The following is a 19,580-nucleotide window of genomic DNA, read 5'->3' on the forward strand; positions in this document are numbered from 1 at the left end:
AACTGCAAAGAGTGATCTTATAAAAGCCTCATTTTACCTTAAGATTTTTATGGGCCAGGAATTGGAGCAGGACTCCCCTGAGCAAATCTTGTGCTAGTTGTAGGGTTGGTTTGTATTCTACAGCTAATAGCTGGGCTGCTGCCATAAGGTTTCTCTCAAATATATGGGACTTCAGAACTCCATTGGCGTCTGTCAAACACCTTGACATGGCAAGACATTCTCAAGTCACTGGACTTTGTCCTGGATCCAGTGTCCCAAGAAATTGCGGTGAAGCTTAAGACCCTCAGTCTTATGCCACAATCTGTCGGTCCAGAGGGAAGGCACAACTGGGTATCTCAAGGAACGAACGGCAAAGAATTTGCAGTTGTGTAGGTCTTCGGTCCCATTGACAAAGGAAGTGCACTTAAAACTTGGGCTCAGGTGTTGGTGTGTGGGGGGGAGCTCCTTGAGCGATGACCAGTTCCACTGTTGTCAAACTTGGTTGAGTTGCATGTGGTACCACTGCCTCATGCCAGTCAGCTGAGACTATATTTAGGTTTGCAGCTGCTGCTGAAATCCAAATGGCTCTTTAAGAGGCTTGAGAGCCTTAGATTCTAACATGTACGGGAATAGTTCTCTCCATCTCAATTCAGATCACTCTTGCAAATTGCTTTTGCATAGAGGTGTTCCTTGAAAATGACCAACTCAAAATGGGATTTTACATTCTACCATGTGGCTGCACATCTGCTCAAGGCAGTGTTAGAAGCTGTCTGGGGAAGGGTGCCTTAAAGTTTGTAAAGGATCTGTGGGTTAGATAGTGAAGACAATGTTGAGACAATAGAGCCAGGAAAATCTGACTTTTATTTCTTAAATACTGTGAAGGAAGGGGGGAGAAATGGTCCCCTGGTGAGGGAGGGCCACAGACAAAGAGCTAGGGGTCATCAGCAAAGGCCCGGTGGGCATTAGGGAAGCGCTGGGGGCTGTAGTTGGGGTCTTCCTGCAGACGCTTTTGTATGTCAGCCCGGAGCTAGAGAGAGAGAGCAAGGAGGTTGGCCGGGCACTGGTCAAGTCTGGAGGATCCCAGCAAGCACGCAAAGCCATCCCTCAGGAGCTAACACTTCCCCACCAGCCACTGTCAATAGCCCCAAGTGGCATTACTGAGCCTTCCCAGATGCCACTGAGGAAAAACCAGGCTGACCAGTTCACCTCTGAAGGAACTGGGGAAGAGGAACCCTAGCCCAACCCCTCCCACTAGACCATCCCTATTCTGCTTCAAGGTGGGGGCACCTGCTGCCTGTAGCTCTCCTGAACCTCTGGTGCCTCCAGGTCCCGGCTCAGGCTCTCGGGGCTCGTCAGGGGCCTAGCTCCGGCTGCCTTAGCTGCCCGGCTCACAGCCTCTGAGAGAAGCAGCTGGGGGCCCTCACCCTGCATCGTCTGGCGAACAGGGGTTTGGGGAGGGAAAAGAGGATCAAGGTCAGATCCAGTGCCACCACCCAGCTCACCTTTTCCATTAAGTAAACCACTGAGTCTCCGGGCTAGTGGAGAGAACGGAAATAGCCCACATGTGGTTTTGACAACAGAAATGCCTTCCTAATTCTGTTTGGCTCTGGCCAACCACTGGGTTGAATTTCCTCTTCAAAATAACAGGGGCAGTGTGGCTCTAGCCACCTGGGATTCAGAACTAGCTAGTCGGCAAGACGAAGCCCACTGTGAGGAAAATGGGTGCTAATCACAGGGGAATCGGGCGGCTGATGACAGGGCTGCTGGCAAACAGACTAACACAAAGTTGTGGTTGTGCAACTGGACACCTCAGTAAGTCCCAGGAAACTTTCCATTAAATGAGGGGACTAAAGAAGGGAGGACTTCTTCCAGCTCTAATGTGATTCTAAGCATGACAGGGGACTTTGAAAAAAGGGATCCTGTGGGAATAGGCATACTAACCTTGCGTCTCTTGGCAGGCATACCACTGAGGTAAGCGTCACTCAGGGGGGGCTGTGGCTTCACCTTTCGCTGGCTCTGAATGTCCTGCTGGATGATAGGAACCCACTCCTGGGGAGCAAAAGACGGATGGAAAGTAATAATCCCCACAACTTTCAGCTGCCCTAATCACGCGATCATCACCTGACACTTACTGGGGGTACTGCAGCTGCCCAGGGTTCTGTCTCAGCTGAGGCTCCATCCTGTTCCTCTCGGGAGCCCCCCTCAGGAGCAGGTGGTGGGCCTCGGGACATGGCCTCTTCTGCTGTTGTTCCAGGGGCTGGGGAAGCATTCTCCCGCTGGGAGCAGGCAACAGGAAGATCAGAAAAGTCAGAATCCTCAGCCCTCAGCCCCCAGCCCTACTGGCCCCACCCCAAAATTCCACTCTGACCCCTCCACCTCTAGCTGGTACCTGAGGTTCAGGGGAAGTTCTCTCTGATCCCTGAACTTCCATTGGCTCCTCAGGAACTGGCTGTGGAATTGGAGAACACCACAAAAGACAGGCTCAGATCTGTCTTTCCAGTTCCTGCAGGCCCCCTGGCCCTACAGCTCATCAGCTCCCTTACCTGAGGGGGATCACCAACCCTGCGAACATATCTGAGGATGGCATCGGGGCCCACAGGCATGTGATCCAGTACCACCTGAAGCCTCAGTCCCATTATAGTGGTCAGCCAGCTCACCAAGGATGGATTCACCCCACGAGACATGCGACGCTGAGGAACAAAAAGTAGACTTAAAACAATACCCTCAAAGAGTGTTTGAAAAGAATCAAATGGTAAAGGATGGTGATTTGGAGAAAAAAGGAAAACAGCAGAATACACAGAAAACTGGAAGCTGAGAAAAAAGGCTAAGAATCGGGGGCAAGGTGGTGCTTACAATTCGGCCATTGATGACAGCAGCCAGCTCCATCTGCTGCCCCCCCAAGCAGTGCAGGTTCAGTGCCAGGCATTCAAACAGGCCCTGGTTACACAACTCCAACAAACGGGCCCCAAATCCACTGTCTATGGGAACAAGACATAAATAAGAAGGGAGTGCTGGCACCCAGCATTCCTGCATACAGGACAGGCCCCCTCCCGCACCCCCCAGCACCAGCTCCTACCTGTGCAGTGAAGCACATGAGCAGCAATGCTATTGAACTGCTCTTGGAGAAATTCCAGGTTTGTTCGAATAATGTCCACCCCAGGCTGAACCTGTACCAAAGACTGAGAGACAAGACACACAAAGACCCCAAAATCAGGAACCCCAAGGGAATGGGAGTCAAGGAGGAAGCAGCGAAACAGCAGCTCTCCTGACCCAAGGCAGAAAGGAAATGGGGGAGGGTTACTCACAAAACTCTCCCGCACGTATTCTTCTAGCCCCGTGATCAGTGTGTGGGTTGCCGTCTACAGGGGAAGCAGCACAGGTTTAGATCCAAGCCCTGGCCTCCAAAACACCTGCCCCTCTACCCCCAACAAGTCCAGGGCTTGGGCTAGGGCAGTTGGAGCTTTAGGTGACAGGCAGTCAGGAGTAAGGAATGGATGGTGAGGAGAGCTCTGGGGCCTGGGGTCTTCATTTACCCGGATGTTACCAGGTGTGGGTTCCTGGCCACCCAGGTAGTGCTGGTGGAAGAAAGATCGCAGCTGGGGCTGGAGCCGCTGCAGTGGCTGGAAATGCCCATGGAGAAGCATCACCACATCCACCATGGAAAAGTTCTGACACAGAAGAGAGAGCAGCGCCCCAAAGAAACCTGGGGACAGGAACACAAGTTAGCAGTGGCATGCCCACCTGCCTCCAGCCCCATCAACCCAGGCTCCCTTGGCAACACCCCTAACAAAGGCCATCTACCTTCCCCTGGTTGCCCACTGCTGGAGAATATGGTACCCCCCCTGCCTTGCAATTGCTCACCGAGGGCCCCATCAGCCCCAGGCTCAAAGATGTTGCTGGATCCACTGAGGCGCTGTATGAAGGCAGCAATACTCTCACTGCTGCCAGCCCGAGCCCCGAGGGAGCCCAGCAGGGAGCTCAGCACGCCCTGCACCACTGAGGTATAAAACTCCAGTGGCAGGCTCTCAGGACCCAGGCCTCCAGGACTCCCTGCACCGCCAGAGGGGGATCCTGGGGTAGGCATGGTCTGTTGCTCTGGAGCAGGGGGTGGGGGCGGAGGAGCCGTTTGTGTCTGTGTCGCCTGGCAAACAGAAGGAATAAAAACAATGAGGTGAGTGTGGCTACAGAGTGCACACACACCAACAGAGTCTAGAAGACAGGGAGCGCTAGGCAGGTCACTCCTCAAGCAGACCCAGTTGGACAGTTACTCAACAGCAGAGTGAGGCTGCTCTCCCTCTGAATGGGTGAGGTCAAGAACAGCGACACTGTGCTCGCTCGCTCGCTCACTCTGAGCCTTGGTTTCCTCACCTCTAAAATGGTGGGTTCACACTCAATGAAATCCCAGGAGTCTTTCCCACAGACATGCCACCAGTGACAACATAATGGCCACCAGACACCCATGCCCAACTGGGCAGGAGAGAGAAAGGGGAGGTGAAATAAGCCACTCACCTGCAAGAAGTCAGTCATGCCCTGGAGAAAGGCCGGGACACCAGGCATCGCCACAGTGATGGTGGGAGAAGCCATGCCAGGCCCACCAGCCCCTGGCCCTGCAGGCCCCAGCAGGTTCCCCAGGAGCTGAGAGAACTGAAGATCAGCGGAGGGTTGCGGGGGTGGAGGCTGGGCAGGTCCCCCAGGGGCAGGGCCCGCTGTGGTAGCTGTGTTGGTGGTGCCAGCACTTGCTGAAGCAGTGGCAGGGGCTGGAGGCGGAACCATTCCTGGAGTCCCCTGAGCTGTAGGGACCAAGCGAAAAGTTGAAATCTGAAGATAAAACAGACATCACGGCATCTCCACTCCGTCTCTCCAACAAGAAAGCAGATACAAAGTAAACATGGGCATTACTGGGAAGCACTAGGGAGAAAACTAGGGCGGGAGTACAGGCCTTCCTGGCCATGAGACTCTCTCACGTTTCAGTGGAGAAAGAACAAAGACTCACCCACAAGGACAGGCTGCATAAGCAGCTGCCCCACAAGGCCGCTCACCATCTGGGCCAAAGAGGCGTTGGTACCTATCCCAGCACCCTGCTGGGAAGAAGAGAAAGGGTGGCTTTCACTTCTATTTAATTCTATTCCTCTCTCCCCAGCTTCTTCCCTGCTGTAACTACCCCAACCTTACTCACCAGTGTCCCCGAGACCGGGGGGCCCCCAGGATGGGAAGGCCGAGCCTGTGGAGGGGTGGGTCGGGCAATGACCACCCGGGTTGGAGCGGTTGGGAAGCCTGGCACCTGCTGTCCTGTGGGTGGCAGAGGGAGAGACCAAGGAGGGCTGAGGGCTGGGCCCCTGCCTGCCAGCCAGCAGCACCCACCGTGATGGACCATAGCCCACCTCCCAGGCCTCCCCTTCCAGGTCATTACCTGCGGCCGCGGAGGCAACAGCTGCCACCATGGCCTGATGAGTGATCTGGTGGGCGACGGCGTGCATGAACTCAGGGGGCAGGGAGGGCAGCTGGATGAGGGTGGAGCCTGGGGGGCGGGTCTGATGTAACCTTGAACCTGGACCCCCTTCAACCCACCCACTCGGCCCTACCCCTTTCTCTACCCAGAGTCAGCCTGCTCTGATGCCCTCACTCTTACCCAGGGTCTGGCCATGACCAGGGGGTCCTAGGGGGCCAGTGGGAGCACTCGGAACTCCACCGGGCTGTGTGCCAGAATCTGGGCAGGGAGACAGAGAGAGTGGCCCTGAGACAGGTGGGGCCAAGGCCTAACTGCATCCTTTTGAGATCGGCGTCCTTCAGGCTCCTCCCCTGCCCCACCAGAAAGCGTGCCTTTCCCTCCACTCAAACAGGGAGAAGACGCTCCCTTTGCAACACGAACAAAGCTCCAAGGACAGATCAGTCCTTTCTGCTCTGCCCCACATACGCCGACTCAAACTTCAGCGCTGGTCCCTCTGCGGCCTCCCTTCCCCACCCTCCCACACCAGCGGCGCGGCACTGACTCCCCCCCCTCCATTGCACTGTTCATCTCTGCCACTGGTTGATCCCCACTCACCTTGGATGTTCATGTGCATCATGACTACAGGTTCCACACTCTGGTGGGAAATCCGGATGACCCGCGGGTGGCTGGCGGTCGGGGGCGGAGCTGGCCCCGGTGGAGGAGCCCCCTCAGTTGAAGACTCAACAGTGGTAGAAGAGGGAGCCAAGGATGAGGCCTGCCCAGGACCAGAGGGAGAGGCCTCTGCACTGGGAGTCGGGGGGGCCCGAGTCCCATTCCCTGTCATGGTCACAGTGGTCCCCACATTGATCTGAGGAGACAGACATGAGGCAGAGGTGAGAAAAACACAAGGTGCCCAACCACCACCTTTAAGCCCGGCAGCTACCTGGGGTCATTCCACCAACAGCCCTCCGCTGCCCTCTGCCCGGGCCCCCCTTCACCCACCTGGATGGGAATGGCTGCCTGCTGGAGCACCATGGGGGTGGTGTAGTGAGACATGGGCCGGACCACATGCAGGTGTCGTGGGGGCGCACAGGCCAGATTGCAGCGCAGGTCAGACAGTGCCACAAAGGTGTTGCCCAGCAGCCGCAGGCTCTCCCCCACCAAGTTGATCAAGCGCTGATCCTCTTCACGGCTCTCTTGCTATATCCCCAAGCCAAATACAGAAAGGCAAAAACATGAGGCCAGAGGCCACCCTGCCAGCAAAGACACTGCCCTCTGAGAACACGGTGTCCTCCATAGCATTAGGTATGTGCTGGAAAGTTCCTGCATGGGCCAAATATCTTTGTTGCCAGTTTTATTTTATAAAAGTAAAGAATTTCCTATTAAACTCTGTAGAGAATCTGAAAGCCAACACCCACTAAAGTCCTTTATGTTATATTCCTAAATCAGGGGATTGAGGAGCCCAAACACAGTGGAACTTACAAAGACTATCACCTTCCCTATAGGGGAAAGAAAGACGACTTAGATGTCTAGAGGATAATTTTGCTGGAGACAATGAATATCAGGGTGGGGACAAGAAAAGGGTTATCTATATTTCAACCTATTCCAATGTCTTCTGGGGGGTGAGAGGGGTGGGGCAGGGCTCACATTGTTGTTGTAATCCGTGGTAGCAGCAGCACCTAGAACCTCATAATAGCGCTGTAGGAAGGGCTGGAGGCGGCTCTCAAGCCGCTGCAGCTCCTGGAGCACCTCCACATACTCTGCAGGCGAAGGATGGCTGTGGAAACCCCAAGAGACAGTGAGTCAAGGGTTTCCTCAAATTTCCTCTCAGCTGACAGGGATATCTGCCCTGCCTCTCCCTGGCTGCCCAAACCTGTGGCCCATTTCCTTCCTGGGTTAGCAGAGCTTCTGTTTGTTTCCTCACTCACAAGATCAGAAGAGAAAAACAACTGCTTCCACCTCCCCCACCAAACAATCTAGTAACTACAATGACAAGAAAAGTCTGAAGAGTTAAGAGTCTACACAGGGCACTACCTGGGGGTGCAGGTTAAAACACAGCTCTATGCAGCAAGCCACTGCAACATGAGTTCATTTCCCAGTCAGGGAGGTAACGCACATGGCGTGGCAGACCTCCCTGACCTACCCGCTGCTCCCCTCAGCAGTGTGTTTCAGTCAGTCTGTCTCTGCAGTCAGTCTGTCTCTGACCCCCTGCACCTCTGGCCTGTATCCCAGTTCTTGTATGCATGCATGCATACATAAATATGTAAATAAATAAATATCTGTCAACTCAAAAGAGAGGATCTTGACCACGCTAAGGAAGAACCATTCAGATTTCCCTGTGCCAGAGAAAAGTGCTTCTGGATCAGCTACCAGTCCTGGCCCTCATTTCCCTACTCGGAGGCTCTGCCTGCCCCTCAACACTCACCCGACAAGACCATGAAGCAATCCTTCCTCCCCAGTGTTTCTTTCCTGGCCCTCACTCTTCACTGAAGAGTCCCAAGCCCCTTCCCACAAGTACCCTCCACCTCTCACTTGGGCGCATTGGTCTCTGGTCCAGGTGCTGGGCCCACAGGGGCTGGGCCAGAAGGTGTGAGCTCCGGGCTCTGGGCTGGGGCACGCTCCTCCACTTCTTCTGCCTCCATGGGCTCCCGAAGAGGCGCTTCACTTTCAACTGGTTCTGATGTTCGAGCGCTCAAGGCTACTGGCTCTGGGGCCACAGTTGGCGTCTGTGAGGGTGGTTGACTCTGCTGTGCCTGGGTCCCTCCTCGACACTGAAGGTGGGGGGGGAATCAGGACACGGAAGACAAGAGGCAGAAGATTATGCAGGTTAAAGGCAAGTAAATGAAGAAAGCTGTCCTAACTAGGTTCCCTGAACGCAAGGACTTACACCTTTGACTCTCAACAGAAGATTAACGCTAGTTACGTGTGCAAATAAAATCTGTAATACTTGTGAACAAGCTACTAACAGAGAGCAGGGATTAGTTTCCTAGTTTCCACAGGAAAAGAGGAAAAGGCCACAGATTGCAGCTATAACACCGACTACTAAGTTAAAAATCTTAGTATCAATTGTGACAAGAAGTTAAAAAAACAAAGAATTCTCTGACTTAAAAGACATGCAATGCTTTATATGACTAGTCTGAAACAAATTTCCCAGATACTAAGAACCAAGAGCACTGGCAAGGACAAGATAACCTCACAAAGATACTTTTTTTGCTCTAAAGACTAAAGATTAGCGAAAAAGAGACCAGATTAGGAAGGCAGAATCTAGGGGATGTGTCCAGTCATGCCCTCACCCCCAAGCTAAAAGAACAGGGGCAGCGAGAATGGGGAGAAAAACAAAGACAGGCCCTTGCCCACTCACCTCCATCCGGGACAGCAAGGTCTGTATATCCCTGATCATGTGCTGAGCCATCACCAGACGTACTCGAGGCTCACTCTAAAATAAGAGAGGGACGATCAGGGTGATTTAAGATGAAACCACGAGCCCATTATCTACTAAACCAGTCATCTCCTCAGTCAAGTCCACCCCCACCTCATGGCCTCCTTCTCCCAGATCCCCTTCCCTGACCCTCCCAGGCCCCGTGATACCTGAATCGGGGCCTGTTCCATGTTGATGTGAACATCCACAGCAGAGCCGTCACTCTGGGGAAAGGGTAAGGGAAGTTGCTCTGGGAGAAGTCAAATACTAAGGCCCCCACACTTCCAACTATTGTCTAGAGCCCCAGCCCTTTTCTCCTCAAAGATGAGGCCATTATCAGACCACATGGCCCTCCAAACCCATCTAAAGACTAAGACACCTATCTGATGAGCTCTCTCAACCAAACCTAGCATTCCCCAGAAAAATTCTCCCATGACATGGAACATAAGCTTACAGGAAGATTGAAGGTTCCAACCATCACATAGCTGTTGGCATTCCGGTCATGAACAGAGGGCCCAGGTCCCCGAGTACCAGGCGTAGGTCCCCCACCGTGAGTGGCCGAGGCAGACCCCGTCCCAGAAGATGCCCCAGAAGGGAGCTGAGTCTGAGGAGGAGCCCGTTCCACCAGGTGGATGACCTTTCCCCCAACATCTGCAAGAAAAAGAAGATACATGCCAAAACATTTTATCTGGTAAAGCCATAGCCTCAGTGCATCCCTCTGGAGTACAGCCTCAACCTCTGAACTGCCTCCCACACTCCCTTACTGTATTCCTGGAGCTTCTTATCATCTTGCAGAACTCGTCCCTGGTAGATGAGCCGTTGTTTCTCAGAGGGAATGCTGACAGAGGCAGCAATGTGCTCCTTAAACTCCTTTACGTTCATCTGCAAAGAAAGAAATTCACAGAACTGGTCAACACCTCAAATTTATATAATGTCATAATGCAATGGCATTTCAATTAAAAAGAAAAAAAAAACAATACACATCAAGAAATGGAAAAAAAGAGGATAACAGAAAAGAGGCAAATGGCTTGCCAGGGTGAGGGGTAAAAGCCATACCGTCATAAAATCAATACCCATCTATCTTGGTTGTGAGGTAATTATCATGCAAAACCCTGAACTAAAATAATACCTGCCAAAATACAGACAATGAACAATGAAGTTCAATCTATCACCTGGAAAAATAAAACAAACCTACCAATATTCCCTCTTTCTTCTCTGCTTGCTCCCAAGGAAATGTGCCTAAAGGTAACAATGCACCTCCCCAAACTCAAAATGACCCAACTCTATAATCTCAAAACCAAAAGTGGTGACGAAGAAGATTGGATGAAAATTTTATGAAAAAAAGACTCAACCTGGCCCTCCCTGGTGGCGCAGTGGGTTAAAGCACAGCACTGAGAATCTAAAGCCACTTCCGCATGGGTTCGATTCCCGCCTGCCCCGGAGGTGACCACATGGCGTGGCTGACCTCTCCTGACCCGCCCGCTGCTCCCCTCAGCAGTGTGCTTCATTGATCTGCCTGTTCTACTCCCCACTCTGACTCTGGCAAAGCCTCTCACCGCCCCTGAGCCTCTGGCCTGTACCCCAATTCTGTATGCACAAATAAATCTTAAAAAAAAAAGACTCAACCAAGAAAAGAGTAAAAACCATTGCTCTTAAAGAGAACTATTTACATACATCTGGTCACGAAAGGCCAACTAGTTTTTAAAACACATGTTTTAAAGACTGAGGGCCAACCTCCTCAGGATGACATCAATAGCTGTGTCTATGGCATTAAGCTCAAAAAAAAAAAAAATCAAATTATGCCACAAATAATAATTCCATTCAATTATTTGCTAGGATTCTACCTAAACTACGGGGCTTTGATTTCTAATCAGGAAAATGTGGCACAGATCTGACCGATTCTTGTTTTTGAAACACACTTGCATTTGTGGTCAATGTGTTCTGTTTCCCTTTCCAAAGGCAGGAGTCAAGTCTGTCCTTGGGAAGAGGCTCACTCATAATGATGGCATACAGAATGGTCCTTCCTCCTGAGCTAGAGGAAGGCAAAACCTACCACACTCAAAAGGAACCATACTTTTCACTCAACAAGAAACACCAGAAAAAGGTCTCTAGAGAAAACTAACAATAAGAGGAAATTGCAACAAAAAAATAAAGATCTCTCAGCTAAAAAGGCTTACAAAAGGAAGGTTTCAGGGATGTCTTCCATTAAGTACTGGAGTCTCACCTGGGCTCCCACAATAAAGGTCCGAGTCTGAGAATCCAGGGTCTTCACCAACACTTCCAAGCTGTCAGGTTCTTCCATAGTGGTACTGGTACTATCACTGGGCTCCATGGTTGACGGCTCTCTAAGGAAGAATGGAGGGAGGCCCGCTGTTGCCCAAAGTAGATACTATACACCCGGAAGCCTCCCGGCCTCAGTCTCCGCCCCAATACCTAAAGAGCTGCTCCTACTCATGCACACACACTCATGCCCGCCCCCATCCCCCTTCTGATTCCGGGGCACTGGGAGTGAAACACAAAGGGCAGGAGATGGACGGCTCCAGGAGCTGGAGGACGGGAGGTGGGAGGAGCTCCACGATGCCAATCACAAACAAGGGAGGGCCGGTAGGACTAGGAAACAGGGAAAGAAGCTCGAGACCAGGTTCATCACCGGTCGCGACGGGACCAAGTGCCCCAAAGGTCGGCTAACCCTGGAACAACGCGAGAGTTGGGGTAGCGCCAGACTGCGGAGAAAGGGATTACGCGCACGCGCGCCACGCCACACCCACCGAACCCTCTAAATCACGGCCGACCTAAAATGACGGACACTCACAGGGGGCCAGACCCGCTAGCTGACTGCCCCCTCTTCGGTCTTCCCTCGTTGCTCCAGCACAGCGGCACAACCAACACACACCAAATACAAGACACACCGCCACCCCGCAGCTCCGCCCCCTTCTTTCCCCACGGTACCGTCACTTCCGGTCTCCCCCAACCTACAACCGATGGCCACTTCCGTTTCCCCGATAGTAGTTGGGGATTCCGAGGCGGTACTTCCGGCTTCCCCCAGGTTCCCAAGCTTTACTTTTGCGGGACACGACGAGAAAGTCCGCAGCCCCAAACAATGAGTTGCTCGGGGCTAGACGGACTGGGGCCGGCCTAGGTGGGATGGAGCCGAGCACCCCGAAGAGCCGCCGCCGCCGTCGCCCGGGGGACCGTACTGCGCCTGCGTGCGTCTCATCGCGCATGCGTACGCACTCAAGCCCCTCCCCAACCCCTTGGAGCTGTGCGTTTCTTCTGAGCGCGCGCTTGAGCTATTAGAGGTTGAGGTGGCCCCTATAAACGCCTGAAAAAAAATTGCTAGATGGGACTTTCCAACTCTCTTCAGAGAGGCTTATGAATGGTTGTTTGGACCTCAGAACCTGTGGGTTGGATAAGACTCGCATTAGTCTATATTAAAGGCATGTGGAGAGATTTTTTTTTTTCAGGAGGCACTGTCCTGGCCACCTAAAATCCTGTCCACTCTCTAGCGCCCTCGCTGCTCGCTACTTTCGGTGCCGCGGGAGTCTGCCTTTCCGCAGGCGGTTGGAGGGAGTTCGCGAGCTGTGTTGTGTTAGGTCGCGTTGTTTGGGCCTGATCTCGGTTCAGCCTGTGGGCGTTCTGCAGAGCGTGGACGCCATGTTCCTCGCCGGCTGTGCGCGACCGAGGGGACACGCTAGGTTTTGAAGGAACTAAGAATTCACTACTTTTCATCCCAAAGAAAAAGTGTCCCAGGGTTTGGAAATTAGGAGCAAATAGAGCTGAACTGGGCCAAATCTCAAGAATCTGACTCTGGGAAATGAAGGGGCCGCTTGGATGCCCCCGCGGGCCGAGGGGGCCTTCCCCCCTCTGCCCGTCTCCCACAGGCGATGCTGCTACTTCTCCAACTAGATGCTGGTGCCTAGATGCCGGCCTTGTTAGGATTCGTAGTATACCTCCAGGTAGCACTACATTTTAGTTTGGTGTTCTAATAAGCAAACTCAGAATTTTTTTTTTTTTTTGCGCCAACCAATTTGCTAAGGTACCGTCACATTTAGCGTCTTCGAACGTCTGAAATAGTTATTACACCTTATAGGTGAGTACACTAGGCTAAGGTAGGGCAGAACTGACAAATCTGGCCAGTCAGACTCCACCTGAAGCACTTATTTTCTTAAGTGCCCCAATAAATATTGAATTTTAGTTTATTATAAAAACTGTCAATCATTACCCAAAGATAGAATAGTGCAATGAGCCTCCATATAACCATCACCCAAATTTTGTTCTTTTAACTAAATTATAAGACAGATGGGGGAGGGGCAGGGTGCGGGTTATACACAACCTATTAAGGAGGCCCCACCTCTCATTACATTAATTGCTTCACCAGCTTGGCATTATCCTGTGACTGCCTCTTGATACTTTTCTTACCTTTTGAGAAGTTTTACCCGCCAGAAATTGAGTAAGTACTTTAGGAACATCACTATTAATCGCAAAGAATGTTTACTTTGTACTTACCACATGTAGACCTTTGCCAAGACCTTTGTGTGCATTATCTCACTTAATCCTATGAGATTAATGATTTGCTCGTTTTACAGATGAGAAAACAGTTATAGAAAATAATAAAGCTGTCCAAGATCTAATAAGTAATAGAATTAGTCCGCCTAATACCAATGTCTAGTCAATTTAACCAGCAGATCCTGTATCCTCTAGTAGTGATAAATGAACTCACCGCCATGTAAATGAACTTCCTGGGGTGTACATACTGTTTCCTCGATTACACACTTTGGAGAGGAAGACTTCCACCCACCATGCCCCAGCACCTGGTTCATACCTGTTCTAAAGCACATAATCAGTTTGTACTGCAATTATTTGTTTACACAGATTTCCTTATACTAACTTCTTCAAGGCTGTGGAAGATATCTTACTCATGTTTATGTCCTCAGGACTTAGCCAGTTCCTAGGAAACAGCTGGGACTAGTTTGCAAAGTGAATGAATGAAAGAAATCAATCCATCTCTTCAGTGCTGCACAGCACAGCATGTAGCCAACTCAGAAATGGGTTGAAAGACCATAGGCTTCTACCTGGAGGGCTCAGCTCTCCTGATCACTCTGGACAAGCCAGGGTGTATTGTGGAGTGGCTGCAATCAGAAGAAGAGGGGGAGGAAGGCCATCACTAAGTAATCCAGGTTGGAGTTGGAAAACAAAGTTGAAGTTACTCATTAGCAGGCTCAAGGGTCAAGGGTCAAGGCAAGGGGGCTGGAAGCTGAGTGGACTGAGCAGCTAGCCCGGGAGAGAGCAGTTAAGGCATCAGCCACTCCACGCAGCGTGCCAGCTCCCTCTTGCCTAAAGATGTTCCATCAGGTCTGGGCAGCTCTACTCTACTTTTATGGCCTTCTCTACCAGTGCCCCGAGCACAGTCAACTGACCGCTCAGGGAGTGGATGGGAAAGAGGTATGGATTGAGAATGGGAGAAGTTGGGGGGGGTTGTTCTGAGGGACATGGGTGAATGGTCTAGGATGTCCAGAAGCCACCTTGGGAAAGAGAGTAGGAAGGCATAAGTGTTGTGATGATAAAAGCAAGAAAACATACAAAAATACTAGTGCTCTGACAATCAATGGGGAGACGTGACAGAATTGGTGGGGGGAGGAGGTGTTATTCAGGTTGATTGTGGGGCAAAGAGGAAACATCGCTTAGTGTTTCCTGCCTTAGCTCCAACCCCAGTTGGAAAGAGGCAGCCCAAATTTTGGCTATCATAACTAATGAAGAGGATGGATGACTCCCACACCAGGACCACCCTTCTTTCTCTGTTCACTGTCTATCTCTCCAGTTCCCAGAGCCCCACCTGGGCCAGTGGTACTTTATCGCAGGGGCAGCTCCCACCAAGGAAGAGTTGGCGACTTTTGAGCCTGTGGACAACATTGTCTTCAACATGGCTACGGGCTCTGCTCCCATGAAGCTGCAGCTTCGCGCTACCATACGCATGTAAGTAGTGAGGAAGCAGAGACATCAGTAAGTGCAGTCTCTCCCAGAATGTGAGCACTTACCCACTGCGCTGTGGTCCTGCCTATCTGTCTACACTTCAATGAACACAGTTGAGTAGTTGCATTAGCTGCTCTCTGGAGAGACACGGACCTAACCATCCTTTGGTAGCTTAGCACTCAAAGGCACCTTGGCTTCAAGAAGGAATCAGGGCCTCTCTGGTGGCACAAGGGACTAAGTCTCAGCACTATCAAGCTATCTGCACCCACTGCAGCATGAGTTCAACTAGGGAGCTGACCCACATGGCCCAGCAGACCTCTCCTGTCTCCCCACTACTCCCCTCAGCAGAGTATTTCAGTAGGTCTGCTTGTTTTGCTCCGCACTCTGATAAATCCTCTAACCCCTAACCCTCCCCCCTACTCTTGTATGCATAAATAAAATGATTTTATACCTATACCCAGCTCTTGTATGCATAAATGATTTTTTTAAAAATACTTATTTACGCATACAAGAACTGGAGTACAGGCCAGAGGTGGAGGGGGGGGTGAGAGATTTCACCATAGACAGTGGGGAGCAGAACAGGGAGTTGTACTGAAATATACTGCTGAGGGGAGCAATGGGGGGGCAGGTCAGGAGAGGTCTGCTGCACCATGTGGGTCAGCTCCTTGGCCTGGAATCAAACTCCCACTGCAGTGGCTGTGGAGAGCTTCACAGTGCTGTGCTTTCACCTGTTGCACCACCAGGGAGGGCCCAATATAAAATAATTCTTTTTAAAAAATCAAATGGAATAGAGATTGGTACTGTGTAAGTGAGGTGTCAGTCTTTCCTCATTGCTACCATCACCTCTACAGGAAAAATGGACAATGTGTGCCTCGGGAATGGACCTATCACCTGACTGAAGGGAGCACAGATCTCAGAACGGAAGGTTGGTTCTCTCCAACCCACACTTACCCCACATCCCTGGGGCTCACTTAGTTTTGCATCTCTGCCTTCAACCTTCCCCCATCCAACCTAACAGGCCGCCCTGACATGAAGACCAAACTCTTCACCAGCTCATGCCCAGATGGAATCATGCTGAAAGAGACAGGCCAGGGTTACCAGCGTTTCCTCTTCTACAGTGAGTGGGGATGCCAGGCAGGAAGAGTTGGAGGGAGGTGGGAAGGCAAGAAATTCTCTGGGCCCTCTAGGGTCCTCACTGTGGGTGGTGCTGAGGTGCAGGGGCTCTGATGGGCTTGGCCCCACCCTACCTTCTAGATCGCTCACCACACCCTCCAGAGAAGTGTGTGGAGGAATTCCAGTCTCTGACCTCCTGCCTGGACTCTAAGGCCTTCTTACTGACTCCCAGGAATCAAGGTGAGGGGGTAAAGTCCCACAGAAGAAGCAAAGGACTCACCAGGGGACTCAAGTGATACCATAGAGGGCCTGGGCAAAGGCTCACATATCAGTGGCTGTGGTGATCCCTCCATTTGTGTCACAGGCTACCGTGGCACCAGAGCTATGTCACCTGCGGGAGCCAGGATGGGCTCTGGGCTACTTGAAAGTGAAATTTCTGAGTTTGCAATAGATAGAGGGGCAGCTATCGGAGGGAAGAGATTCCTTTGAATGAGGGAATGCATTTTCTCTACCCCATTACTGCCAACTTTGTTTTCCCCCTTCCCATTCTCTTTACTCCCTCCTCCTACTACAGAGGCCTGTGAACTGAACAGCAACTGACCTGCGACTTCATCTGTCCCTCCAGATGGATATGGTGGGAGCTGACATCATGATGGGGGGAAGAGAAGCTGGAGACTCCAAACCCCCTTTCAAGGTTAATAAAAATGGGTTTTCAATTTTCACCTCATTCTTAACTTTCTCTCCAGACTTCAGGATTTCTCCTGGAACGCCTACCACCTAAACCTCTAGCTGGACGGCGTCAGGAAGGACACTGAGTGCAGTAACTCTCTCTTTGTAACCATATATTTAGGATTTGGTATGACACAGTTATTTATTGCTGAACAAACCCCTAAGTGGGAACTGCAAATTCCAGTGTTTCTCCACACTGAGCCAGTCCTCCTGCCAATACTGCCTGCCCCATCCCTATTCCCTCTGGCCCCCAGATCTCTCCTATAGACTCTCTGTCACCCATGGGGCCCAACCAGACCCCCTAAACTACCTGCCTAGCAGTCTACTCTTCCCTAGATGACTCCAGTCCTAGGATTCAAGGAGTTCCCACTCACCCTCCTCCCCTAGCCTGTCCTGTTATCTGTTCTCCCCCGCTGGAGAGTTTGAAAAGGTAGAAAGGAACCTTTTCCCACCACTACATTTTTTTTTTTTTTTTTTTTTTTTTTTAAAAAGTGAAGGTGCAAGAAAATACAAACAGAGGAGGGAGAAAAGTAAAAGTCAAAAGTAACAATAGCTGGTGAATTCAAGGACAATGACCCCACTATCCATAAACACAGACCCTAAACAGCTCTAGCCTCTCATGTGTGGAGTGGGGGTCCTGTGCCCTCATACTTTGGGGTTTTGTCCCCATCCCTGAGGTCCCTGTGCTTACAACCTGGGTCATGCCCCCCACTCTCCTCCTGAAGGCCACACTACCCTTGCCACCACCCGAGTGAGGGTGGGGTCCTGGGTTACGTGCCCCCCTGCAGTCAGTCACAGGCCCTTTTCTGGCTCTCCCCTCTGCTCCTCACCTTCCCTCCCCAATTTCTCGCCCTCCCAATCAGTGGCTTCTTCAACCCCACTGGGCTCCCGGAGGCTGACAGCCAGCACTAGGGCCTGTAGGAGACCAAAGAGGCAGGCAAAATGTAGGGGGTGAGCAGTGAGTAGGCTCAGCACAGCATGGAGCCCATGCAGGGCGGCCAGGAAGCAGAGTAGCCCGTGCAGCCAGAGTCCGAATGGTCCCCGCAGGCCCAGTGCATCCAAGGCTGCTCTCAGAGGCCGAGAGCACAGCCCCAGGAGGGCTGAGGCCAGCAGCTCCAGCAGGTGCAGCGTCAGGTTGGTAGAGATCTGCAGACTTTCCTCTGGGCTCCCCAGGTATTGTGAAGGAGCCCCATCTCTCCCAGCTTGTTCACCCCGCAGCCAGCCCAGCAGCTTCTGACGCCGGCCTGGTTTCTCTGCCGGGACGTCAGGCTCATGGGAACTCAGTCCCCCTTCCAGCATCATTCCAGGTCTCTTGGTGCCACCTGCGTCCATAGGATCCCATCTCAGTTTGGAAATGGCTCCTTCGGCCTCTAGTCTCCCAGACTCTTGAGTGCTAGAGCTGGCCCTGTCCCACTTGAGGGAATCCATTCTTTTGCTCCCCGACTGCTCAACATAGGACTCTCTGCTTAGTTCTGGAGCAGCCACAGAGCGCCTCTGTGCTCCTAAGTCCTTGGCCTTAGGAGGTCCCACCTCTCCCATAGTTTCTGGGGCACTGTCCCAGTCGCTCCCTGAATTCTCCGAGGAGCTGTCCAACCGTCTGGGTTGTGGAGCTGGCAGGTCTGGCTTGCGGCGACCCCAGGGGTGAGGTACCCAGCCACCAAGCCTTCGCAGAAACATGGCTGGTGTATGTAATGAGCTCCCAAACCCTGGGCTTGCCTCCTGGCACTGCTTAGATGCTCAGTTTTGGGGGTGAGTACCCCTGAAACTGGAGTCTGTTCAGGCTCAAAATATCTGTTGGTGAGTCCTACTCTCAATTCAGAGGTGCCCCACTTCCCTGGCTGGTCATGCTGCAGCCTCAAGTGTGGCAGGCAGTGTGCTTCCTTGTTTGTTTTGAGGTAAAGATGGGCACATCCAAATTCCTTCCACCCCAAGCGATTCCAAGAGTCACAGGACCTGACAAGGCCTGGGTCACCCCAGTGTCCTTCCTATGTTTCCAGTTTCTCCCAGCAGGCAGCACCCCAAATTTCACTCACCAAGGCCACTCCCCAAGATGCCCCAGAAGCTGGGGAGGTGATGCTCCATCCAAGAAGACAGGAGGAAGGTGGCCAGGGGTTCTAGGTACTCCAGTTCTAGGACGTCCTTCGCTGTTGCCCTAAGGGAGCTCTGGAATAGGGAGTCTCCAGTGTGTGTGAGGGGAAGGGAAAGTCTGTGTCCTGCCCTCCAGCCCGCAGGGACGGTCCTTTGATTTAGAGGGCTGTGGCTTCTACAAAGCGGCCTTTCCGGCAGGGAGCAGGCAGCTGAGACGTGGCTTCCGCAAGGTCAGGCTGGACATGTCCTCGGAGATCTCAGTATTGAAGCAAACAGGGGACCTGTCTGGCGACCCAGGCGTCGGGGGCTAAGAGCTGCGGCCCCTCCCGGGCCCGGCGTCGGGGCCGCAGCCTCTCGGAGCCGCAGAGCCCGGAAGCTGCTGTAAGCAGACGGGAGGGACATGCCGGGGCGGAGCCCGCAGCTCGCGGGGCGGACTCGGAGGTTCGGCCGCCCCCGCGCTGTTTGTGCGCACCGGCAGCGCGCACAGGGGCGTACCGCAGCGCGGGGCGAAGCGCCCAGGCCAGGCTGGGTTCTAAATCCTGCCCTCCACTTGCGTCATCCGGAGGCTCCCCGGATGACGTTAGGTGTTAACTCCTCCTGCCCCCTACCTTTGGGTTCTTGCCCGCAGCCCCCACCATTCCGCCTTATGTCTACGACTCCATAAAAGGATTTCTCGGAAAGCAAAGCTAGGAGAAAAACCTTGAGACTCAGAAATAACTAGTCGTTCCATTAGGCTCTAGGCTCAGGTTTTACTTGCTAGATTTGACAAGTGAGCTTTTATGGCTAACTTGAGCAGCACAAGGGGTGGGAGGGCGGTCAAATAGAATGTGCTTCCCACCCTCAAGTTTTCAGGCT

At 52.4% G+C, this 19,580-nt stretch overlaps 3 protein-coding genes across 20 annotated transcripts; 1 reads left to right on the plus strand and 2 right to left on the minus strand.

The window, feature by feature from the left end:
- Positions 1-810: 810 nt before the first annotated feature.
- Positions 811-19,165, minus strand: BAG6 (BCL2-associated athanogene 6). Of its 18 annotated transcripts, none has more exons than XM_012734409.1 (26): positions 18,671-19,161; positions 11,050-11,170; positions 9,590-9,707; positions 9,280-9,476; positions 8,996-9,049; positions 8,769-8,843; positions 7,940-8,178; positions 7,055-7,184; positions 6,410-6,607; positions 6,023-6,275; positions 5,609-5,686; positions 5,390-5,497; positions 5,156-5,268; positions 4,973-5,060; positions 4,489-4,769; positions 3,841-4,120; positions 3,513-3,682; positions 3,285-3,338; positions 3,056-3,158; positions 2,833-2,957; positions 2,523-2,669; positions 2,369-2,428; positions 2,112-2,255; positions 1,921-2,028; positions 1,267-1,413; positions 822-1,006 (listed from the first exon to the last, which is right to left on the minus strand). In XM_012734409.1, the coding sequence occupies exons 2-26, from the start codon at positions 11,155-11,157 to the stop codon at positions 911-913; spliced, it is 3,474 nt and encodes a 1,157-aa protein (XP_012589863.1). In that variant the 5' UTR covers positions 11,158-11,170; positions 18,671-19,161; the 3' UTR covers positions 822-910. The 18 variants fall into 18 exon arrangements, with proteins under 18 accessions (XP_004695180.1, XP_004695182.1, XP_004695184.1 ...); XM_012734414.1 differs by lacking the exon at positions 18,671-19,161 and adding an exon at positions 11,775-12,002 and having other exon boundaries at positions 6,023-6,182; XM_012734411.1 differs by lacking the exon at positions 18,671-19,161 and adding an exon at positions 11,775-12,002 and having other exon boundaries at positions 4,973-5,057.
- Positions 13,912-16,636, plus strand: APOM (apolipoprotein M). Its single transcript, XM_004695129.2, has 6 exons — positions 13,912-14,267; positions 14,644-14,798; positions 15,647-15,720; positions 15,814-15,912; positions 16,050-16,148; positions 16,483-16,636. Exons 1-6 carry the CDS (start codon positions 14,166-14,168, stop codon positions 16,506-16,508), a joined length of 555 nt encoding a protein of 184 aa, XP_004695186.1. The 5' UTR covers positions 13,912-14,165; the 3' UTR covers positions 16,509-16,636.
- Positions 16,663-18,662, minus strand: LOC101626613 (chromosome unknown open reading frame, human C6orf47). The gene has a single exon (XM_012734421.1). The coding sequence runs from the start codon at positions 18,312-18,314 to the stop codon at positions 17,430-17,432; it is 885 nt and encodes a 294-aa protein (XP_012589875.1). The 5' UTR covers positions 18,315-18,662; the 3' UTR covers positions 16,663-17,429.
- Positions 19,166-19,580: the final 415 nt, after the last annotated feature.

This window comes from Condylura cristata, unplaced genomic scaffold (genome assembly GCF_000260355.1).
Source record: "Condylura cristata isolate star-nosed mole 26May11 unplaced genomic scaffold, ConCri1.0 scaffold00055, whole genome shotgun sequence".
Classification (NCBI taxonomy): domain Eukaryota; kingdom Metazoa; phylum Chordata; class Mammalia; order Eulipotyphla; family Talpidae; genus Condylura; species Condylura cristata.